Raw genomic sequence first — 21,576 nt, 5'->3', positions numbered from 1 at the left:
GAACTAAGCTGTTCGAAAACCAAGGTACGGCTGTATAGACTTACAGTGCAACCCTATGCGAGTTTACTCAGAAATAAGTCCTATTGTGTCCAATGGGGCTTACATCCTATTGTGTTTTCAACTGCTGTTGGTTATATGCACATTTTTTCTCAATGCATGTTATGGTTTTTAAAATACCCCCCCCCCCAACATTATTATAAAAATAACAGATATATTCTATTTTACAAATAAACTCCTGTATGAAGTCCAATAGAGAGCATATTTCATCCTGTACAACTCATATACATGCAAGGCTTTTATTTACAGAAACAAAAAATGTGCTCAATGTAGCTAATTGCATAACCATTCTCCATTTATTTCAGTTACTTCTTTCACTGGGAACCAGCTGGCTGCTTAATTTCATCAGCAATTTTACAACAAGTCCTGCCTGCAAAAAAACAAAAACAAATCAGGGTTTCCCAAACAGTTTTGGACTACAATTGCCATCATCCCCTGCTGGCCTGGGATGATGGAAGCTGTAGCCCATGGCATCTGAAGGGCACCAGGTTCGGGAAGATGGCCCAAGCTATATTGTGAGACAAGGATAAATAACATTTACAAATAAAGATAACTGCTTGTTAGTGTTGAAAATGCATGTCCCGTGAACTGGTTCTAAGCACAGATTTTTAGAGCTCTATGGCAGACACTGAATATTTTTTTAACGGCTGAGTAGTGTTACTTGTTCATCTGCCTAAATCAAACTATTGTGCAGAACTACTGTGTTTCTTTAAACCAATGCTAGTCCAATCAACAGTATTATTCTCCAATACCAATAAAGGACCCCTGGACAGTTAAGTCCAGTCAAAGGTGACTATGAGGTGTGGCACTTATCTTGCTTTTCAGGCTGAGGGAGCCAACGTTTGTCCACAGACAGATTTATGGGTCTTGTGGCCAGCATGACTAAACTGCTACTGGCACACAAAGGAACGTGACAAGTGCCAGAGTGCATGGAAATGCCATTTACCTTCCTGCCGCAGCGGTACCTACTTATCTACTTGTGCTGGTATGCTTTCAAACTGCTAGGCTGGCAGAAGCTGGGACAGAGCAATGGGAGCTCACCCCGTTGTGTGGATTTGAACTGCCAACCTTCTGATCGGCAAGCCCGGGAGGCTCAAGTGGTATATCTGTCCTAAAGTGTAATTGTTATGCATGCACAGCACCAGGGGGGAAATGGAGGGGGGGTGAGGAATGTGTGAAATCAGTAGTCTGCTTACCTGCTTGGTATGGACTATAAAGCTCATTTTGTTTTCCAGACTATGTATTTGAAAACAGCTGTCTCCATCTCCCAGCTGCCACATAAAGCAACCATATCTTAAAGATATGAGCAATGCCTGTCAATATAAAGGAAACAAGCTGAAAAGCCAACATTATCTATAAATTTGACACTAAATAAAAGTGCTTTCCTCAATAAGCTACATATGTGCTCACTGTCTGACATATTCTGTTTTGAATTACCAAAAAAATAATGAAATACTACTATGTTAAATGGAATAATTGACATATGCTGTATGGAATATGAACAGTTTATGCATTATGTTCACAGATAGTGTTAAGACTCAAAACTGAAAAACAAAGACTGTACCTTTGTTTCCATATTGAGAAGATGCAATCCTTTGACATTTACACCTACATACACTCTAATGACTTTATGATTGCTTGAGCTTGCTTTTGTGAATACTTGTCCTGTGAAAAAAGCAGCCCCATAGGTAGGAATCTCCCAGCAGGTCTGCAAAAACATGCGCTGCAGGTGATGCATCTCTTTACTAACGCCTTCACTGGTACTGAGATTCTGCAAATAGAAATTGACATACCCACAAAAGTCGAGCTTTTAACTTCTATTTGGATCCAGATTCTTTGCACAGAGTGAAATGACAGAAATACTTTGCTTAAGAATACTCTGATATGAATACATACAAGATGGAAATAAATTCATAACCATGCCATTGACTTCAATAAGAATTTTTTTGGGGGGGAGATCAGAAAGTTAAATTTCATTTAGCATTTCTGCTAAACCTGGGTTCATGGTTTGATTCTCCAGAATAATCCACGCACAGTAAGACAAGGAGAAACCGTGAGTACCCCTTAGTTTGTTTGGAAAGAAACAAACCCTGAGCCCAGGTTCAGCCATAGTGCTATGCCAAACCATAGCTTAGTTCCCCAGGAGCATATTACCAGTGGAAAAGAAGCAATGGATTCATATTACACCAGAGCTTATTTTAATAGTTTAATGTGGCACGCAAAGCTGGTCACTGATAGCAATGACTCAAAAATTAGCAGTTGGACCTCTTTGTTGGCATTTTATTTTTGTTGCCCTAACATTTCCAGAAAATAAAGGACATTTTAAATTATTAATTGTGAGAGTCAATTTTACTGTATATAGCCAAAGGCCTTTACAAAGGACGACAGAGAATAAAAGGAAAACTTTCATCTAAAATCACACAATGTAACCTGTAGCAGTTTACAATATAAAAAGAAATTAACATTAAAATTTACGATTGGAGTGCTTTCAGGTTTTCTGACGTTATGTTGCTCAACATCATACCTTGTATTCATGAAGTATTCGATTTGTCCAGTGAGGTGCCTTGCTTTTTAATTTGGTGATTGGTACTATAGATTTTAAGTTTTCTTCACTGTAAATAAAAACCAAACACGTTTAACCACTTTTATAATATTGATCAGATAAAAAACAAAATCTGTTTGCCTTTATCAACAGTTCATGCATGCAAATAGGCTATAATGCACATTATAGCATTCTGATGATCCATCTTGCTGCTCAGGTGACTGGTTAAGTCACCTTTAACAGTATTGGTTATCTATGAAGAAGTGAGGGTGCCCAGAATCAGCCAACACCTCCAATCATGAAGTAGTCTTTTAGACTCTCTGATCTGAATATCTTCATTTTAAAACAAAAAACATATCAATATTTTAAAATCCACTCACTTTAGGAAGCCTTGCTTGTGCTTTTTACTTTCATAATTTCCATAGACTATTTGCAGCAGCAGACTTGCAAGTGTTATCAGCTTGGCATCAGGTGACGTATAGAAACCCTTTAATAAATTGTACCTGGCCTCATCAAATAGGATAAGAATAGCTAGTGGATCCTCAATCTATAGCAAAGAAAATAAAATGTGTCTATATTAAAAAATTAAACATAATTAGTTCTTATTTGGTTTGCTCAGTAGCAAAGCAATTAATGTACCGTATTTTTCGCACCTTTACATGCACCGGACCACAAGATGCACATAGTTTTTAGAGGAGGAAAACAAGGGGAAAAAATTGAACAAAACAGTGGTGTATGATTTTTTGTGGTTCATGCTGTGGTCACAGACATGATATGTGAATTGACGGTGAATTTGGGGTGACTCAAAGCAAAAATCCTGAGGTCCATGTGCTTTTACCTCCCCCCCCCCAGCCTCTTTTATTGCTAGTGTCCCTGCCAATCAGCTGCTCAGCTTTTGGCTAGACTCCAAGGGCTGTCATTGAAAGGGGAGGGTGAGAGAAAAGAAACAGGAACATTTCAGCTGATATTGCAGCTACAGGACAGAAGCAAAAAAAAAGGGGGGGGGGTGAATGAAAGAACAATGCTCAAGAATGTGAAGGGTAGGTTTATATTGTAGCAGAGCAGAAAGAAGATCTGATTCAAGCTCCTTTTGGCCGCTTGGCCATTTGCCACCGCTTCTGGTGCTTTCAAGAGCAGGGATCGGGGCCGGGGTTGAGAGAGGCACAGCAGTGCAGCGGCTCTCTCAACCCCAGCTCCAATCTCTTGCAAGCATCAGAGGCGGGCAGTGTCAAAGGCGGGGGGCAGACAGAGCAGCAGCCGAAAGGAGTCCTTTCAGCCGCTTGTCCGCCTGCCCCGCCCCTGCCGCCACCCCCCTCTGCCTCCCACAAGAGCAGGGAAAGGAGCCTGCGGCTGGGAGAGGCGCCGGCTCCGGTGGCAGAGGCATCCCTCGGCTTGCCGAGGGATCCCACTGCCGCCCAGTGCCTTCACTCCATAAGACACACAGACTTTCCCCCTTCCTTTTTAGGAGGAAAAAGTGTGTCTTATGGAGCGAAAAATACGCTAGTTGTTTAAATTTTAAGCTCAAGTCGGTTATTTAAAACAAAATAAATTTAAAATAATGTTTAAAAGCTTGAACATTAAAAATGCTACATCACAGCTTAGATCTAGCCGCCCACTTAACAACAACAACTACTACTACTACTACTACTTTATTATTTATACCTAGCCCAGCTGGTTGGGTTTCCCCAGCCACTCTATTTATTATAAATAGCCTTCAGATGCTGTTGGACTACAGCTCCCATCACTCCCAGCCAGCATGGTCAGCAGTTGGGGATGAAGGGAGTTGCAGTCCAGCAACATAGGGAGAGCATCACGTTGGCTTCCCTTGGCCAAGCTGTATTATCTGGAGAATTCAGAAGAACTAACTAAGTGAAATCATTATACTGGACTCTGTCTAGACTAGAGATTCAGGCGTTGAACCTGAATTTGATATAGCAGAACATAAAATGCCAACCTTTTTTTCAAGCTCTAAAGGAAGTCTTACATCCCTCCTCAGGAAAAGCTGTGGGGTTTCCCTTTGAGGATCTAGATTTGTCAGTTCAGTGAGTATTTCTGTCCAGTCGCGGACGTGCTGCAGAGGCTTGTGATACGGTTTCAGCTGCAGATCTATACAACAAAAGCTCTTTAATTTAAATAAATGCAAACAACACAATGTCTCAGTGTGCGTATCAAGTATGTGTGAATGATATACAGTACCGAGTATGTTTTGAAAGAAGGCAGGATTTTTTTAAAAATGTCATAAATAGCAATGTCACATATTTCCTATTGTCCTTTGGCAACTGTTGAAGATCTTTCAGCAATCTTACATGGATTCCCCCCCCCCGCAGTTGATATCTGTATTGGACTTGAATGGCACGCACACGTTTTTATACGTGTGATTGCTCCACATGTGTCTTGTCTTGTATTGCTTTAGGATGTCTCTTGTTATTTATGAAGCACATAAAACAAGTCAACTGAATATGCATGGTACTGTCAGCATCTCTCCCAACCATGCAAATGCAATGTGGTCTACACCAGTTACCAGTGTCCTAGAAAAATGGATGCACTTAACAAAAAGTGCAAAAGTCAGCTTTTTGTCAGAAAAGACAGAAACGCTAAGAGCTGAGTCCTTTTGTCAGCTCCAGCTAATATACCAACTACAATTGTAGCTAGAGGCATAGTTTGCTACTGGTGTTCAGGTGAACGATTTATACTATTATAATGCATTATACTTGGATCTGTCCTTAAAAGTAGTTTTGAAACTATGGCTGGTCCAAAAGTTGAGCTGCAAGATTATTAACTATGACTGGAAGTTTTGATCATATTATTCCACTGCTTTGTCAGCTGTAACAGGCTCTCGGTTTCTGGGTCCAATTTAAAGTTCTGTTCGTAAACTTAGAAGTTCTTAAAGGCTTGGGAGCAGGTCACATGAAAGACTGCTTTCTTCATAACCTCTCCAGAGATCCTGCTCCATATGAGGAGGGTGGCTCCTAGGGAGAGAGCATGGACAACCTCCGGCGCATGGGCCAAACTGGGCCTGGCAGGGCCCATATTTTTTGTCTGAAAGACTGTTCTTCCCCACCCACCCCACCCCAGATACCAATTACTTACTAAGATTTTCAGAACATATCCAAATAGTGAAATACTGTTGTGTCTCTTGAGAAAGACGCATTCCTTCCATTATCTGCTGCACAGTGGTGTTGTTTCCATGTTTCAACTCCACAGAGCGGTATGACCCATCCATTCGATAAATTCGTACCTTTTCATACTAGAGGAAAGAAATGAAAACAGGAAATACTGAAATGTTGCCTGGTCTTGGCAGCAAGCCAAAATTTGTGAGTGCCAGTACTCTGCCCCCCTCCAGCTGAGAAAGAGTCAAGATTGGTAGCATCCCTGAAATGAGACACATGATCAATGATGATCCACCAATCCCTTCTCCAGGTACAAGCTCAGGAGAAGGGTCAGAGGTCCCCTGTGTCAGGCTCTGCTTCCGAGGCCCATTGCAGCACAGATGACATAGGAGAGCTCATTCAAAAGGCACGCTGAACTGGAATTTCAAGACTTGCACTACTGCAAGTTGTTCTGCTGTGCAAGAATTTATTCATTATAGAAAGTCCATTGGAATAACTGAGAAGAAAGTATTTTGAAGGTCTGTGGTGTTAACAAATTAGATTAAAATGGAAATTATAATTTCTACTCAGCAGCATCTTATGTTTATGGGCTTGCCATAACACCATGTCACTACACAAGATAAATGTAGGTTGCAGAGGGATTGTGCTGTGCAGGTTGGCGATGAGGTTGGGGCAGCACAGACTCACTAGCAAAGCTTGCCCCTGCCACTATACCCATACAGCCTCAACCTCACCACTGTCCTGCCCCATTATGGTAAACGGCAGCAATACATCTATCAGGAATGCATCTATCTATGGCGCTGCCCCACCACACCGACTGCTCCTGGATTAATGCTTCTTTTTGCTTAAAAAAAATAATTATTATTGGTTTTTAACAAATACAATAACAATAATCATTATACACTTCATTTTGCTTTTAAGGACCTTTTCTAAAATCTGAAAAGTCATTGCATACTTGTTTGTTTGCGGCCTCTTTCAGCAAGTTAGCTGTTTTGGCCCACTCATTTTGTTTGTTCTCTTCACAGACATTCAGTGGGGTTCTTCCTTGTTGATCAGTGATGTGCTACAAGCAGAAACAATACGAAATTTAAAACACAGCTTTCTAAATGCAACATAGCAACCTGTCATGCTGTGTTAGGCCACTGGTCCACCTGGCTCAGCATTGCTTACACAATGACTGTCAGGGGCCATCCAGTGTTTCAGACACAAGCCTTTCCTTCGAAGGCTTCCAAAAACCCTGGGACCTTTTGCATGCAAATTGTGTGCTCCACTATTAAGCTACAGCCCCTCAAGTAAAGGCTGCAACATCCACCGACCCCTTCTTGGAAAGTGCCCTTCACTTATCAACTGGCATGACTCCACTTCTGAACTGTGTTTTCCAATCCTACCACCAAAGAACAGATTCATGCCCATGATTAGGAAAGTAAGGTTTAAAAGAACTTCCAGATGCAGTGTTCTGTGGGGTGTTCAATGCTCTGAATTAGAGAGCACCACTTGTCTTAAACATTTTCAGGGTACTGTTCAAAGTGCTGACCATGGTGCCAATTCTTCCTAGCGCAAACTCCAATAATAGGAATTACTTCTTTGAAGTATTTACTGTTGTGTTTCCTGCTCCACAATACTGTCATTCCTTGGACTGACTTCAAGAAACATCTTAATTTTTTTTTACTCTTTTGCAAATGGAAGAATGAGCCACTGTTCAAAAGCAGAATTTAATTGTACAAGAAACCATGATTGAAATTACAAATACATCTTACTCTATCAATTTCTGGATGGTTTAGGAGAATCTGTACAATTTCGGCATGCCCACCCCCAGCAGCAAAGTGAAGAGGCGAGCTGAGCTGTCCATTGAGCAAGTTTGGATTGCATTTTCCTTTCTCTAACAACATTCGAGTAGCTTCAACTTTACCATACCTACACAGAGAACAAATACAAATAAAGGTAAGCTTGCATATGGTCTATGAAATGGTTCCAAAGACACATGTAAGAAACTGCACTTACTTGTTAATTATTTTAGTTCAGTCTAAGTGTCTGAAACACTATCAGCATTCTGGAATAAATTCATGCCCCACAAAAATAATTAGTATTTGCAATTTAATAAAATTCACTTAGTTGTGGGAGAAGTTACTATTCTAAAATAAACAATTCAATTCAATTGTTTCAATAATCTAAGAATATATGAGGGTTTCTCCCTAAAAATTTTACATACATAAGTACATTTTTTTGCAGAAAGCCTCTCTTAGAGCAGTGGTGCATTTCATTAAAGCTGGCCCTGGCCACTTAAGTGGATTGCCAGTTTCTATAGCATTTGCAAAGTTACCACAAAGTCTGGGTTACCTTTGAGCTGCCAGAACCCACTTTCACACTGACCCAATTTGCACCTAATACTAAGCCAAAAGCCAAAATACTTAGCACAAATGAACAAACATGGGTGCTCAGAAGGAGAAACGGGGCCACTTTGCTCCTTCCCTGGTCTTGCTGCTGTAGCACTACTTGCAAATAAGTTATGGTTTGGCATAAATCTGAATCTGCAGCTAAAGTATGGTTTAGCTTATGTCCGAATCTGGACTTGTGGTTTCTCCTGCTCCTAATAAAGCACAAGTTATAACCAAGGTTTGTTCTGCCTGCAGTTCTTCTAGGAGAGACAAAACACAACCCTGGGTTCAGACATAATAGTAAGCAAACAATAGCTTAGCCGTGGGTAGTGCAGTAGTGGCAGGCCTGGGGGAAGAATGTGACAGTCTCCGCCTTCACTCGTTCATGCTAAACCATGGTTTGGCTTAACATTACATGCAAGCTGGGCAACTAATGTGCAATAATTATTAGAAATTAGCAAAATGTCCATCTTTACGATGGGGGCAGTCTATGTGCATGCAGGGAAGACTTCTGAGGGACAGCGATACATCAAACTGTGCTTTCCCATGAGTTTCAGTGGAATCTAGGCCTTCCACTATAGGAAAAGGAGAGTGGCTTTGTTCCCACCATAAAGTTTGCTCAAGTTCAGCCTGATTAATCTACATGGGGTAAATGGCAGCCATTCAGTTAAATGTGTGTGTGTGGGGGGGGGAAATAACTGGCATTCATTTCAATGGGGGTTCTATGATCCTAGCATCTGCAGTGAGCTTCACATTTTGCCCTTTCCCAAGTCTGTGCTAGACTACAGCTGGTATACTTTGCCGTCTAAAGCTCAGAGACACAGAGAAGTGAGCAAATCCTTGGCTGCCGAGCCACACCCTTCACCCACATAGCTGCATTCTGGGTTCTATTTCTCAGCTACATTTGAGCATGACAAAAGCTTGAACACAAAGATGCACACATAAGCATGAAGACAGAAACAGATTATTTTAATTATGAGCAATTCCCTGTTTTGGAGTTCAATGCAAGAGTACTCTGCTCACCAGCATGCGTAATGAATGGGTGCCCAATGATCACTATCCAGCTGGTTGACTGAAAAGTTTTCATTGAGAAGTTGACTCAATAACTCAGAATCTCCTTCACAAGCACTGCGATGAAGAGGGAAATCATCAACCCACTGTCGTTCCCTGGGGGGGGGGGGATTAAAGAAGATGTGATATTTCAGTCATGTTATACAACTGCTTCATTGAAAGCATCCTGTTGCTTTGATCTAAAGAGAAAAGGCATGAGACAGTAAAGGAGTTGGTTTTCTTCCCACTAATGCAATGCAGGGCGGGTGGGGTGGGGGGCTGCACTTAAAACTTATTTCTACTTTACAGTCTTATTACACTGATGGGATATTTCACTTTTAAGAGCCAAGATACTTTGAGGGGAAGTTAAAAGGTTGCTCATAGCTTTGACTGTGGTTGTTGCCACTACCCTCTCCAGCAAGGGGCCTGAGATCATTACAGAACTTATGCAAACTTCCTTTAAGTGACTGTTACATACCCCGAGTATGTAAGAAATTTTGGCAAATTCTGAATGCGCCCACCTCGATATCAGAATTGCAAATGGCAATAAACCAAATGAAGATGGGGAAAGCACCAGGGCCAGATGGACTTACTGCAATTCATTATAAGAAGTTTCAGCATGCACTTATAAAACCACTTAAGGACACCATTAACAGATTTTTGGTGATGGGAGTAGTTCCAGCTTCATGGAAACATGCATGCATTACTTTGATCCCCAAACAAGACAGCAACTTAAAAAAGACCAAAAATTACAGACCTATTTCATTACTGAATTATGACTACAAACTATTTGCTACGATATTGGCTAACAGATTGAAAACGACATTGACTGAGTCAGTCCACAGATACTAGGCCAGGTTTTTACCAGACCGACAAATGAAAGACAATATAAGAAATGTAATTAATTTAATAGAGTACTTGGAAGTAAGAAATGAAAAACAGGCTGCACTAATCTTTCTAGATGCAGAAATGATTTATAATGAATTAAAAAAATGTTTAAAACTACTTTGTTGGAAATAACCCAGACCAGTGCTTTTCCCCCCCTAAAAAAATGTTTAGGGGTACTCTCATTTTAACTCAAGAAAATCACCATTTTATAGTTCAAAGTAGGGAAAATAAATACAGTAAATGGACAAAAGTCCAAATATTCACCAACTGTTTAGGAGTATGTGTAACCCTGCATACCACCAGAAAAAACACTGACCCAGACAGAAATTCCTAGGTGTCAGAAAAGATTATTTATATATGCAACAACTGCGGCCCATGTTTTGTTAGCCCCAAAATGGAAAGTCCAACTAAAGAGGACTGGCAACTTAAGTTGACAGTATGTGCAGAATTTGCAGATTAAACAAATAGAATAGGAGAGCAAGAAGAACATATATTTAATGAAGAGTGGAAAGCGTTTATTGTTTAGGGAAGCTTTTAATGTGTGATATTTTAATGTATTTGATTTTTGTTTGAAGCCGCCCAGAGTGGCTGGAGAAATCCAGCCAGATGGGCAGGGTACAAATAATCCAGCCAGATGGGTGGGGTACAAATAATAATAATAATAATAATAATAATTTGGAAAATAACTTTATACAGCTGAAAATGCTGGCAGCACTAAGATAAATTCAACAGGGTAAATAATTTTTGTTGGGTGGAAAACTGATTTGAATGGTTGTAGTAAAATATGCAGGAATATATATGTAAAATGAACCATGGAAGGAAAAGAAGGGAAGTCACTGGATATTTTAAAGTTTGTAAAATGTTTTATTTTGAAATGCAAAATTGGAAGCTTAATAAAAATTATTACTAAAAAAAAAGAACTTAGGCAAACTTATGAAGGAGTATACTCTACTGAACATAATGGGATTTACTTATGAGTAAACATATTTAGGATTGCCCTGATCCACTCTGGAAGCAATAATGCCTATAAAGTTTTTAAATAAATAAATAAATAAATAAGGGTTTAGACTTCAGGGGGGTGATTCTTTTATAAAGAAATGCAAATGAATAAAAATAACACGGTATACTTGTCTTCCATGACGCTGCTCATGCTGCGTTGCCACTTTTCACGTTTTGGGATCTGTATTTTTGAATAGTCTGGGGCTCCGAGTCCAAAGTATGGATTTATAACCACTTTGTCGACCTGGAAATACCATATAATGAAGAAGAAGAAAAAGGCTCAAATGAGCATTAACACTGACATCAAAGCCCTCGTAAATTAATAATGATCTCCTCTTACCCTATTGGTATACTGAAGATCGGAGCCAAATAAAGGGTTGTAGATGCACATGTCTGCCTTCTCAAGTGCCAGCATTTTACTCTTGATTTCCAATGCTGTGTATCCCATATGAAGTGAGCTCTCTGTCTGCCCAGGTTCAACAGCGTATGCAGGGTTTGTGACATTTGTTTTAATCCGCTCCAAGGGAGATGGTCTGAATAAAGCGGGGATTGAATGGGACTGTGAATGCCGTTCTTCTAACCACCTGCAGAACACAACGGGCAAAAACCTTTTAGCATTGTTGCTTTTATTGAAAATTAGCAAATAATTAGCACAGCACAACGTAAACACATACCCATAGTAAGTAAGCCCTTAGAGAGATACAGTGATACAAACACTTAAGAACAAATGCTTAGGACCTGCAACTTTTTTTAAAAAAAAAAAGTAAAACATGACCTCTCTTGAAATATTATAGTATGTAAAATGTTAAGAATACTTTAAAATAATTAATTATTTAGTGTCACTTTCTTTTTATAGACTCAAGGAGTTCTATTAAAATGTCTTACTTATCCAAGTAAATTAACATTCTAGCTGTTACTGTAGCAAAGTGAGTACTGGATTCACTGCAGACCCTCATGATGTCTTGTAAGCAGTAGAAAACTGGACATCCAGGACTGTAGGCATATTTTGTATTATCTACAAAGGAGAAGATACTTTTTAAAGCAAAAAAGCTGAACAAATCTCATTTATTCTATTACGCAATTTTGGCCTGATTACATTTTGTTCTTATATTCCTATGACCCACAAATTAAATTCCCAAGGCTGCATGGACATCTCATTATTACATTTGTCAAGGTACATTATTTTGTTTCTGAAAAAATGCAATTTTCTCCCAATATAAGTTGCAGTGTAACCTTGTTGGATGATGTTCCGAGCATTATGGCCTCAATTCTATTCCCACTTACCCCACTGAATTCAATGAGACTTGCATCTGTGAAAATACGTGCATAGGATTGCACTGATGGGTACAGACTGAATATAATTTGTGATTTAATCAGCACTAAGTAACCCTACTCTGAGGCCTCACAAACACCAGTGCCTGATGCAGCTTGCCACAACTCTTTCTCTCCCTTTTCCCACTCCTCTCAAAGTGAAATGGTTACACTTGTCTTCAACTGAACTTTTCACATGCCTCCTGATCCTATCGCTTACTACATCCTCAACCTCTTTGCCACCTTCAGCGCAACTGATCATCCTCTCTCATCCTCATAAATAAAATGTTTCCCCCCTTTCATTTTGAAAAAGAAGTTCCATTTCTTAAAAGCATTCAAGTGTAGCCCTGAGTGGAACTGGTTGGTGTGAAATCGTAGGATTGTGCGATTCATGTACATTTTAAAGAAAATGGTATTAACATTTGCTAATTATGTGCAGCTTTAATGTTAACATTTTTATTTTTACCTTTGACTACTGTTGGTACAACAAAAAGGGATGCATCCTTGCCTGCCTTCTCGCCATCAAGAGGGAAAGTCTTCATTAACAGAACTCGTTTTCCTGTATACAATAATAATCCTTTAATAATTAAATGGCTGAAATTATCCTCCTGTTTCTCATCTGTCTTTCCTGATAACACGCAATGTATTGAAAACTGGATGGCTCAACATGGGAGTTCAATCCAGAACAGTAGAACCACCAACTGCAATGTTGATCCATCCAGATACATCCTGGGGTATTATGAGCCCCGGCAATTCTCCTGAATTCTCAAGCTGTAGCTGTGACCAAGATTAACGTTCACTAGTTTTGGCTGTTATCAATCAAGACCTGTCATTGCTGCCATAATAGCCAGGCGTCTGTGATCCAATGCTTCGGCTGTATCCAACTAATTATACCCAGTGAAATCAATGGACTTAAGTTAGCCATGTTAATTAATTTTAATGGGCAGGATTCAACTAAACTGTTGCATGCATGTTGCTTTCTCTCCCCTCCCCTCATGGTCCTTAAATCTGCTCTGGAGGGTTGGAGAAAACCCCAGAACCGGTTTAGAAGGCTTGGGGGGGAGGGAGGGAGGGGGGAGGGAAAGTCCCACTGCTTGAGATGACTTAGTTTCCTGCACACATACTCCACTGAGTGATACATTGAATTCTATCCCCATAGGTGCACTATGAGTACAACTAACATTGGATTTAACCCTTTGTTAATTGTTAGGCTACAATAGCACACTCTATATGGGGCTGCCTTTGAAGATGGCTTGGAAGCATCAATTACCATATTTTCCGGCGTATAAGACCACTGGGCGTATAAGACGACCCCCAACTTTTCCAGTTAAAATATAGAGTTTGAGATCTACTCAACCGCAGATACTCCACCCGGCGTATAAGACGACCCCCGACTTTTGAGAAGATTTTCCTGGATTAAAAAGTAGTCTTATACGCCAGAATATACAGTAGTTCAGCCACCCATTTGGTTTTTGTTTGTTTGTTTTTTAATAAAAATTTATTGGATTTTCCAAATTAAACCAATTACAAATACCCATATCCCATACAAAACAACACAATACACCAACACACAAAAACAACACAATTACTTAAAAATCTTTCACTTCTTCCAAATCTTACTTGGGACCTCCTCTCGCCCTCCCTTGTGCGTTCATTTCGAATCTTCTTTAGTAACTTTGTAACATTGTAAAATCTAAATCCTTATAACTAATCTTAATCTTACAATTATAATCAACAAATCTTATATCATAGAACTTATTCTTATCAAATAAAACATCACATTTCAAATCTGAACTTCTTATATCCTTTCTTCTCTTAACTCAGTAAAACTGTTACTCTTATTACTTCTAATTCTAACTTCAAAAGTATTATAATCAACTCATTTCCATGAAACCTAAATATTTCTTCCATTCTCCAAATCCTTTTGCCCTCTGACGTCGGAGTACCATGGTTAGCCTTCCTATTCAAACTCATAATGAGTTATGAGTTCAGTCACCCATTTGATTAAGTTTTCCTCTGCTCTTTCCAGGTGTGATTTAAAGCTCCATGTTCAAACACACACCCCCCTCTTTTTTTGCTTCAGAATGTGCCCTGCAAAAACCCACTCTTTAAAGCTGAATTGCAGCAAGTACCAATCTGCGGAAAACCTGAACTGACATTTGCTCCAATTCAGCTTTAAAGAGTGGGTTTTGAGGCAGGGGGAACCACGCTCAGACATGGAGCAAGCATTAAAGCGTGGATCTCTGCCTGGAAAGAGTTGGAGTTACAGGTGGGTAGCCGTGTTGCTCTGCCATAGTCAAAACAAAAATAAAATAAAAAATTCTTTCCAGTGGGCAAAAGGTAAGTGTGGATAAGCCATATAGGAGGGAACTGGAGGGAGCTCATTATACAGTGGTACCTCTGGTTATGAACAGGATCCATTCCGGGGGCTCGTTCGCAACATGAAAAGCCTGCAACCTGAAGTGCCGTATCTGCGCATGTGCGCAGCACGATTCAGTGCTTCTGCACACGCGCAAACCGCAATTTAGCACTTCTGTGCATGCACTGAAACCCGGAAGTAGCCCGTTCTGGTACTTCCAGGTTTGGCGCATTTGTATCCCATAGCGAACGCAACCTGAGGTATGACTGTACCTGGAATATAACAACTGCAGCGACACCCAGTTAATTTCAAGGCACAGTACAAAGTACTGATTTTAACTTTTAAATGACCTAGGCTCCAGTTGACTGAGTAAGCACCCTTTTCTGTACCCGTCTCCCCATAGTGTAAAGGTAAAGGGACCCTGACCATTAGGTCCAGTCATGTCCGACTCTGGGGTTGCGGCGCTCATCTCGCGTTACTGGCCAAGGGAGCCGGTGTACAGCTTCCGCGTCATGAGGCCAGCATGACAAAGCTGCTTCTGGCAAACCAGAGCAGCGCACGGAAATGCCGTTTACCTTTCCGCCAGAGCGGTACCTATTTATCTACTTGCACTTTGATGTGCTTTCAAACTGCTAGGTTGGCAGGAGCTGGGGACCGAGCAACGGGAGCTCACCCTGTCGTGGGGATTCGAACCGCCAACCTTCTGATCAGCAAGCCCTAGGCTCTGTGGTTTAACCCACAGCACCATCCATGTCCTCCCCATAACGAGGAGACTTCAAATGAGTGCTTGCTCCAACTTTCTATTCTTTCTAAGAATAGATTGGCATAGACAAGGAGCAGGCTTTTCTGGTACCAGAGCTCTTCTTTCAGAACCTCTCCTTTAGCCGGATAATAACTTTCTTAACTTCGAAAAAGAAGTAAAAATCTTCATATTATGACAAGCATTATGGAGAATAATGAAGACTGTTGTTTTAGCTGTACTGACTGTCATTGGTTATCAAGCAGAATATAAATGGGGTTGGAGAGACTGACCTGGTTATTTTAGAAAGCAGAAACAACCATACTTACCTTTAATACCTTGATTTCCTGGTGAAATTGGTTTGGTGGTTTCTAGTATATAATCCAAGATCTTTTGGGATATATCGCCGCCTCCTTGAATTTTAGTTTCCAGCAACATTTTTCTTCTTTTTTTCTTGTGTCCTTCGATGGGAACTTCAAGCAACAAAATCTGATGAAAATCAAGGTAAACATTAGTTAATACAAAGATCCATATTTATTTTGAAAGAATAATAGCACTGTCTAAACAGAGGCTGCCCTTGCACTCATATACTTAGAATGAGATATACCAATGTGCAAGCTTTACTTTTTAGGCAATGCCATGTTGGCATGAGATGTAGATAATGTTCAACAAAAATGTTTAAGCTCATGATGCAAGTTTTTTAAAATTCAAAATAAGGTCCATTTCTGCATTGAATTCCCTGAATAAAAGGAAATATCTGTATTTAAATTGTGTCTGCAAACAAGATCCTTTATAGATGTACCACAGAATTACCTGCTGCTATTTTTGAAATACAGTATTATTTCATTATTCTTTGACCACATGCATTTCAATAACAGAATTTTATTTTTGTATTATTAAGTCAATGCTTATTCTGATGCAAATTCACGCATTTGCTTAAGCTTTTGAATTTCAAAAGCCCTCTGTACAAAATGGAAATGTTCACAATCACAATAAACATGCTATTGCATTCATTGAATGGCTATTTAATAAATAAAGCATTAAGAGAGACGGTGAAAATTAAAAATATGAGGAATTTAATGAAATTATTCTGTAAAATAAGTCCATACCTTCTTAATGTTGAAAGAGAACTGGGAGAAAGGAAATTTGCTCTGCATATTTCAAGACATTTACTCTAGACTAGTTGATTATCTTAAATGTGCTGTGGCAAGCCTTGACCTTGTGTGCTTCTCCCTTCCCCCTTCTCCTATGCAGCTGGGGCAGAGATGTTTGCAAGCTTTTGCTTTTGTGGTTGGTTATGTTGCCTAGGTCAACAAACTCCAGTTAACTATAACTCTGTTGAGCACAACATGAATGTTGACTTTGTGAATGCCGCATAATTTGCTCTGTGATAATCTTTTAGTCATACCTTGTGTTGCGTACGCTCCGTGTTGCGTACGTTCAACTTATGGACCTCCGCGACTCAGAAGTCCTCTGCAGAGCTCGTGCAACACGCGGGTGCGCAGAGATGTTCTGCGCACTTTGTGCATGTGCAGAAGTGCAAAAACGCACGAACTTCCGGGGTTTTTTTGGGGGGCATTCGTGTTACGCACACCCGTGTTACGTAGTACGATCTGGAATGGATCGCGTGCGTAACACGGGGGTACCACTGTATTGGTAACAATTTTGCTAGCTTGGCTAAACACACAGCAACAAAATAGAATTTTAGCAATATTACTACACCCCACACATCCTTCTGTTAGGGTGTTTTGTAACTGTATCACTTCCCCACAATATTCTGAGCAGTATCTCTGAGCTATTAAGCAGCAGTATGATGTAGCTGTACATTGTGGTTATTGTAACAATTGAGAAATATTTAATAGCAACTTACATGGTGACAGAATCACCCTGCACCTATCATATGATGGCATTAAAAAGCAAAAGTGAAATGATGCAATGGGGCTATGAGGAACTATTTTCTTATGCAGAAGATAAGTTGCTATAGGAAATTCAGTCACTAACGTCCTATTACTTCCTGAGTTTCTGTCTGTACCTAGGTCTTGGATGTTATTCTCACTGATGCTACACCTTAATTTATACAAAATACAAAATAAAAAAAATCCTTCCAGTAGCACCTTAGAGACCAACTAAGTTTGTTCTTGGTATGAGCTTTCGTGTGCATGCACACTTCTTCAGATACCTGTAACTTAATTTATACGTTCTTTTAATGTGTTCATGGGAGAAGGGTTAGTGTTTTGTTTCAATTATGTATTTTGTGTTTTTATTTTTAAGTTGTGAACCACCCTGTGATCCTTGGATGAAAGGCGGTATACAAATTTTAACAACAACAACAATTTCCTACAATAACAACCCTCCCATTTAATGCATTTTCAACACCTAACAAATAAGAATGATTTTACCTCATATGATTTAGCACGATATTCACGAGAATTCAGGCTTGCAGCGTTCTTTGGACGGATAACAGCTACATATGCTTCAGTTATTACCTCTGGGTTGCCCATAGTTTGTTAATATATCTATTTTAGTGAAAAAAATAATCAGAAACCAAAGTTTATATCTGAGAAAACATGTTTTTTAAAAAGGAAACAACCGCCACAGATGTTTTCCCCCAATTTAAAGTATGCTAGTAGTTTTCTTTCTCTCCCTCTCTATCCTCCCTAAATAAAGAAAGGAAATATTGAGCATTTTGAGGATTGTCCTGAAAATTCAAAATAATTTATAATGATGCCATTGCTTAATATCTTTGTAGAAATAGAAACAATAAGTATAATTTTAAGTAGCTTACAAAAATGGCAAACAGTGTGACACTAAAAACATGTTCACTAATACAGCAAGGACAGTACAACCACAGGCCTGCTGATCAGGAACCACACATGCAACAACCTCTTTGTGTGGTTTCTGAGGCTAGATCTGTATTCAGCTTTGAAGGTTTGTAGTTTGCAATGACTGATTGGGATCTGGGTGCACATAGCTTGAGAGATACATAGCTCTCAGTTTTGACAGTGTCAGTCAGCTGGGGTGCAGGGAGAAGGAACTGAACCCAGACCTCTTTCTATGTCAGAATATAGGGAGCAGGAAAAGCTTGGATTCAAACATCCCACAACTTCAGATAAGTAGTATGCTACCAAAACTCATAACACTGGCTATCTGTAGACGGCCAGGGGCACGAAACACTGTGCTGCACTGTGCGAATCTATTGTTTTGTTTGCAGATTTTAAATTAGGATCATGCCATGGAACTTAAATTTCACTGAAATCCAAACAAATAGCTTTCACGTAATGCGTGTTTGGTAACAGGATCTAAGTTGAGACTGTCGAGATCTTGAGACTAACTAAAATGGTAAATTTAAACATTTTTATACAGGATGTAGCATTTCTCGTATCAACAATAAACATTGTCAGTCCAAGTGCCAAACTGTATCTACACCTTAACTTCTAAATCTGCCTTCACCTTTCTCTTAAGCTGGCAACTACCTTAAATTTCATGTGAAAACGTATAATCAAAAACTGCAGGTCAACAGCATCAGATATTTTTTCATCAACATTAGAAGTGTGAAATTTGTAAGTTTGTATGGTGACAAACAGTTTAATCCACAGCCAATTTAAACTGAGCATTAATCCTAAACAGAGAAACTTTGGGCACAGTCACCACTAGCCACTTGGCAAAACCAGCAGCTGCCCTTAGCCCATAGATAATCCAAACATATCCCTAATTCACCTTCTGGGTCTTTATGAGATTAGCAATAAAGGAGGATTAACGACTGGGAAAGTCAGCAAAATGAATCCTATTGCAGGAATCGGAGCACAGATCTTAGGGCAGAGGCAGCATTGAAAATCTATTGCTTGGGTTGGCCTATGACATTCTGTGGTCATGGGCAAAGGACAAGCTGCTGCCTCCTTCCTGTTTCATATACAGAAGCAGACTGAACTGCCAGTTGATTGTTGCTTCAACATTGGATAGCATCTCTACAGCACTTAGTAGCAGGCTAGTTTAGGAAGGCTAGGATAGCCGGTGCAACATGCACAGCTCTGTCCTCCAACAGAAGGGAATGTGGAATGGCTAAGGGAAAACAGCTAAAGGAGTGCCACCCACTTATGTCCCAGCACCTGCCACCCTAAGGCAGTCACCTTGTTCTGCCAAATGGTAGGACCGGCCCTGAGAAAAACAAATGCATAGGTCCAACCCAGATTCCCACATGCATACACATCTGGCCATACCTTATGTTCATTATTCTGGATAATTACCATTCCATGATTTCATGTCACTTAATTGGTAAGAATGTGCTGAAAATATAAATCAAATCTCATCCTTTATCACCTTAATAGTGAATACAACATATGTCTGATACTCAGAATTGCTCTGTGAAATAATGCCAGTCCTGGTCCCATGTTCAGAATCGTTACTTTGGAATAATAATTATAATTTTATTATTTATACCACACCCCATCTGGCTGGGTTTCCCCAGCTACTCTGGGCAGTTCACAGCACATATAAAAACATAGTAAAACATCAAACATTAAAAAGTTCCCAAAATAATAATAATTATGATGCCAATCGAAACCATGCATTGTCAAGAAGAACCATTTAACTTCCTCAATTGTGAGCTGAAAAGAGGTAGTGGCTGAGTTAAGTGCCACCAACCTGTGCATGTTTGTTTTTAAGTGAATGACATTATTGCATTCATCAGACTCCAATGGTTAAAGATTTGCAGACTGGCACCCCTGTTAAACTGTTGCAGCAAACTAAATAAATGGGTAAAAGGTAAAGTGACCCCTGACCATTAGGTCCAGTCGTGGACGACTCTGGAGTTGTGCGGTCATCTTGCTGTATTGGCCAAGGGGGCCGGCGTACAGCTTCCGGGTTATGTGGCTAGCATGACTAAGCCGCTTCTGGCGAACCAGAGCAGCACACGGAAACGCTGTTTACCTTCCCGCTGGAGTGGTACCTATTTATCTACTTGCACTTTGACGTGCTTTTGAACTGCTGGGTTGGCGGAGAAGGGGCCAAGCAACGGGAGCTCAACCCGTCGCGGGGGTTCGAACCGCCAACCTTCTGATTGGCAAGCCTAGGCCAGGGGTCAGCAAACCTTTCCAGCAGGGGGCCAGTCAACTGTCCCTCACACCTTGTGGGGGGCCGACTATATTTTGAAAAAAAAATATATGAATGAATTCCTATGCCCCACAAATAACCCGAGATGCATTTTAAAAAAAGCACACATTCTACTCATGTAAAAACACCAGGCAGGCCCCACAAATAACCCAGAGATGCATTTTAAATAAAAGGACAATTCTACTCATGTAAAAACACGCTGATTCCCGGACCGTCTGCGGGATGGTTAGAAGGCGATTGGGCCGCATCTGGCCCCCGGGTCTTTGTTTGGGGACCCCTGCCCTAGGCTCTGTGGGCACCCACTTCGTAAATAAATGGGTATTGTGGTACATTAAAGGTTTGTTGTGCCATAAGCTTCCACAGCCTATAGCTTCAACCCACAAAAACTTATACAGTAGTGCAATAAATCTCCCGATTTGTTAAACTGCCCAATAAACCCTAATTTCCCTGTCCTTTAGACTCCAAGTAGATCAGCTTTGCTTCGGACGGCACACTTTAAGGCTGCTGCGGGTGTGAGTTCCTATATTTGAATAAAACACCTCAACCTAAGAAAACAACAACAATAATAAAAAATAAAGACTTCCCGGAAGAAGGGTCCAGTCCAGCTTTCATCCTGGGCGGGCTGCTTTCCTATGTGCAAGAAGCATTTTGTTTTCCTCCCGCAGGGAGAGCATTCTAACAGGCAGTCCCTCACCTGCAACCTGGCCCCGGTGCAGCAGGGGTCCTTTACCACGGAACGCAGCCGGTGGCTCTCAAGATTCCCCGGAGACGAGGGGACTTGATTCCGAAGCAGATGCGCGCAGCAGGTCTGCCGTTTTCTGAGAGCGGACGAATCTGAGGCAGAGAGGGGAAGACGGAGACGCCGCCGACTCCGAATTGTGGAGCGTCGACGTCGGTGGAGGTGAGACTCGCTTTCCTTACCGCCACGCAGCCTTGAAAGGTCCGGGCAGTAAGATGCGCATCGCCCCTTCCCCGCCCCACCCGGGGTTCCTCTCTCGCTCTCCTCCGGGGCTCCGCCCAGCTTCCCTCCCCCTGTG

At 40.6% G+C, this 21,576-nt stretch overlaps 1 protein-coding gene across 2 annotated transcripts; it reads right to left on the bottom strand.

The window, feature by feature from the left end:
• Positions 1 to 277: 277 nt before the first annotated feature.
• On the bottom strand, positions 278 to 21,356 carry KRIT1 (KRIT1 ankyrin repeat containing). 2 transcript variants are annotated; one of them, XM_033165400.1, is made up of 17 exons: positions 21,234 to 21,356; positions 17,830 to 17,946; positions 15,760 to 15,919; positions 12,799 to 12,891; positions 11,907 to 12,036; positions 11,362 to 11,605; positions 11,150 to 11,265; positions 9,108 to 9,251; positions 7,467 to 7,623; positions 6,665 to 6,772; positions 5,690 to 5,846; positions 4,554 to 4,705; positions 2,980 to 3,146; positions 2,582 to 2,669; positions 1,622 to 1,828; positions 1,254 to 1,370; positions 278 to 427 (listed from the first exon to the last, which is right to left on the bottom strand). In XM_033165400.1, exons 2-17 carry the CDS (start codon positions 17,929 to 17,931, stop codon positions 359 to 361), a joined length of 2,211 nt encoding a protein of 736 aa, XP_033021291.1. In that variant the 5' UTR covers positions 17,932 to 17,946; positions 21,234 to 21,356; the 3' UTR covers positions 278 to 358. The 2 variants fall into 2 exon arrangements, with proteins under 2 accessions (XP_033021291.1, XP_033021292.1); XM_033165401.1 differs by lacking the exons at positions 11,907 to 12,036; positions 15,760 to 15,919; positions 17,830 to 17,946; positions 21,234 to 21,356.
• Positions 21,357 to 21,576: the final 220 nt, after the last annotated feature.

The sequence above is a fragment of the Lacerta agilis genome, chromosome 12 (assembly GCF_009819535.1).
Source record: "Lacerta agilis isolate rLacAgi1 chromosome 12, rLacAgi1.pri, whole genome shotgun sequence".
Taxonomy (NCBI): Eukaryota; Metazoa; Chordata; class Lepidosauria; order Squamata; family Lacertidae; genus Lacerta; species Lacerta agilis.
Note: the sequence above shows the minus strand (reverse complement) of the source record. Positions and strands in the feature narration are given on the sequence as shown.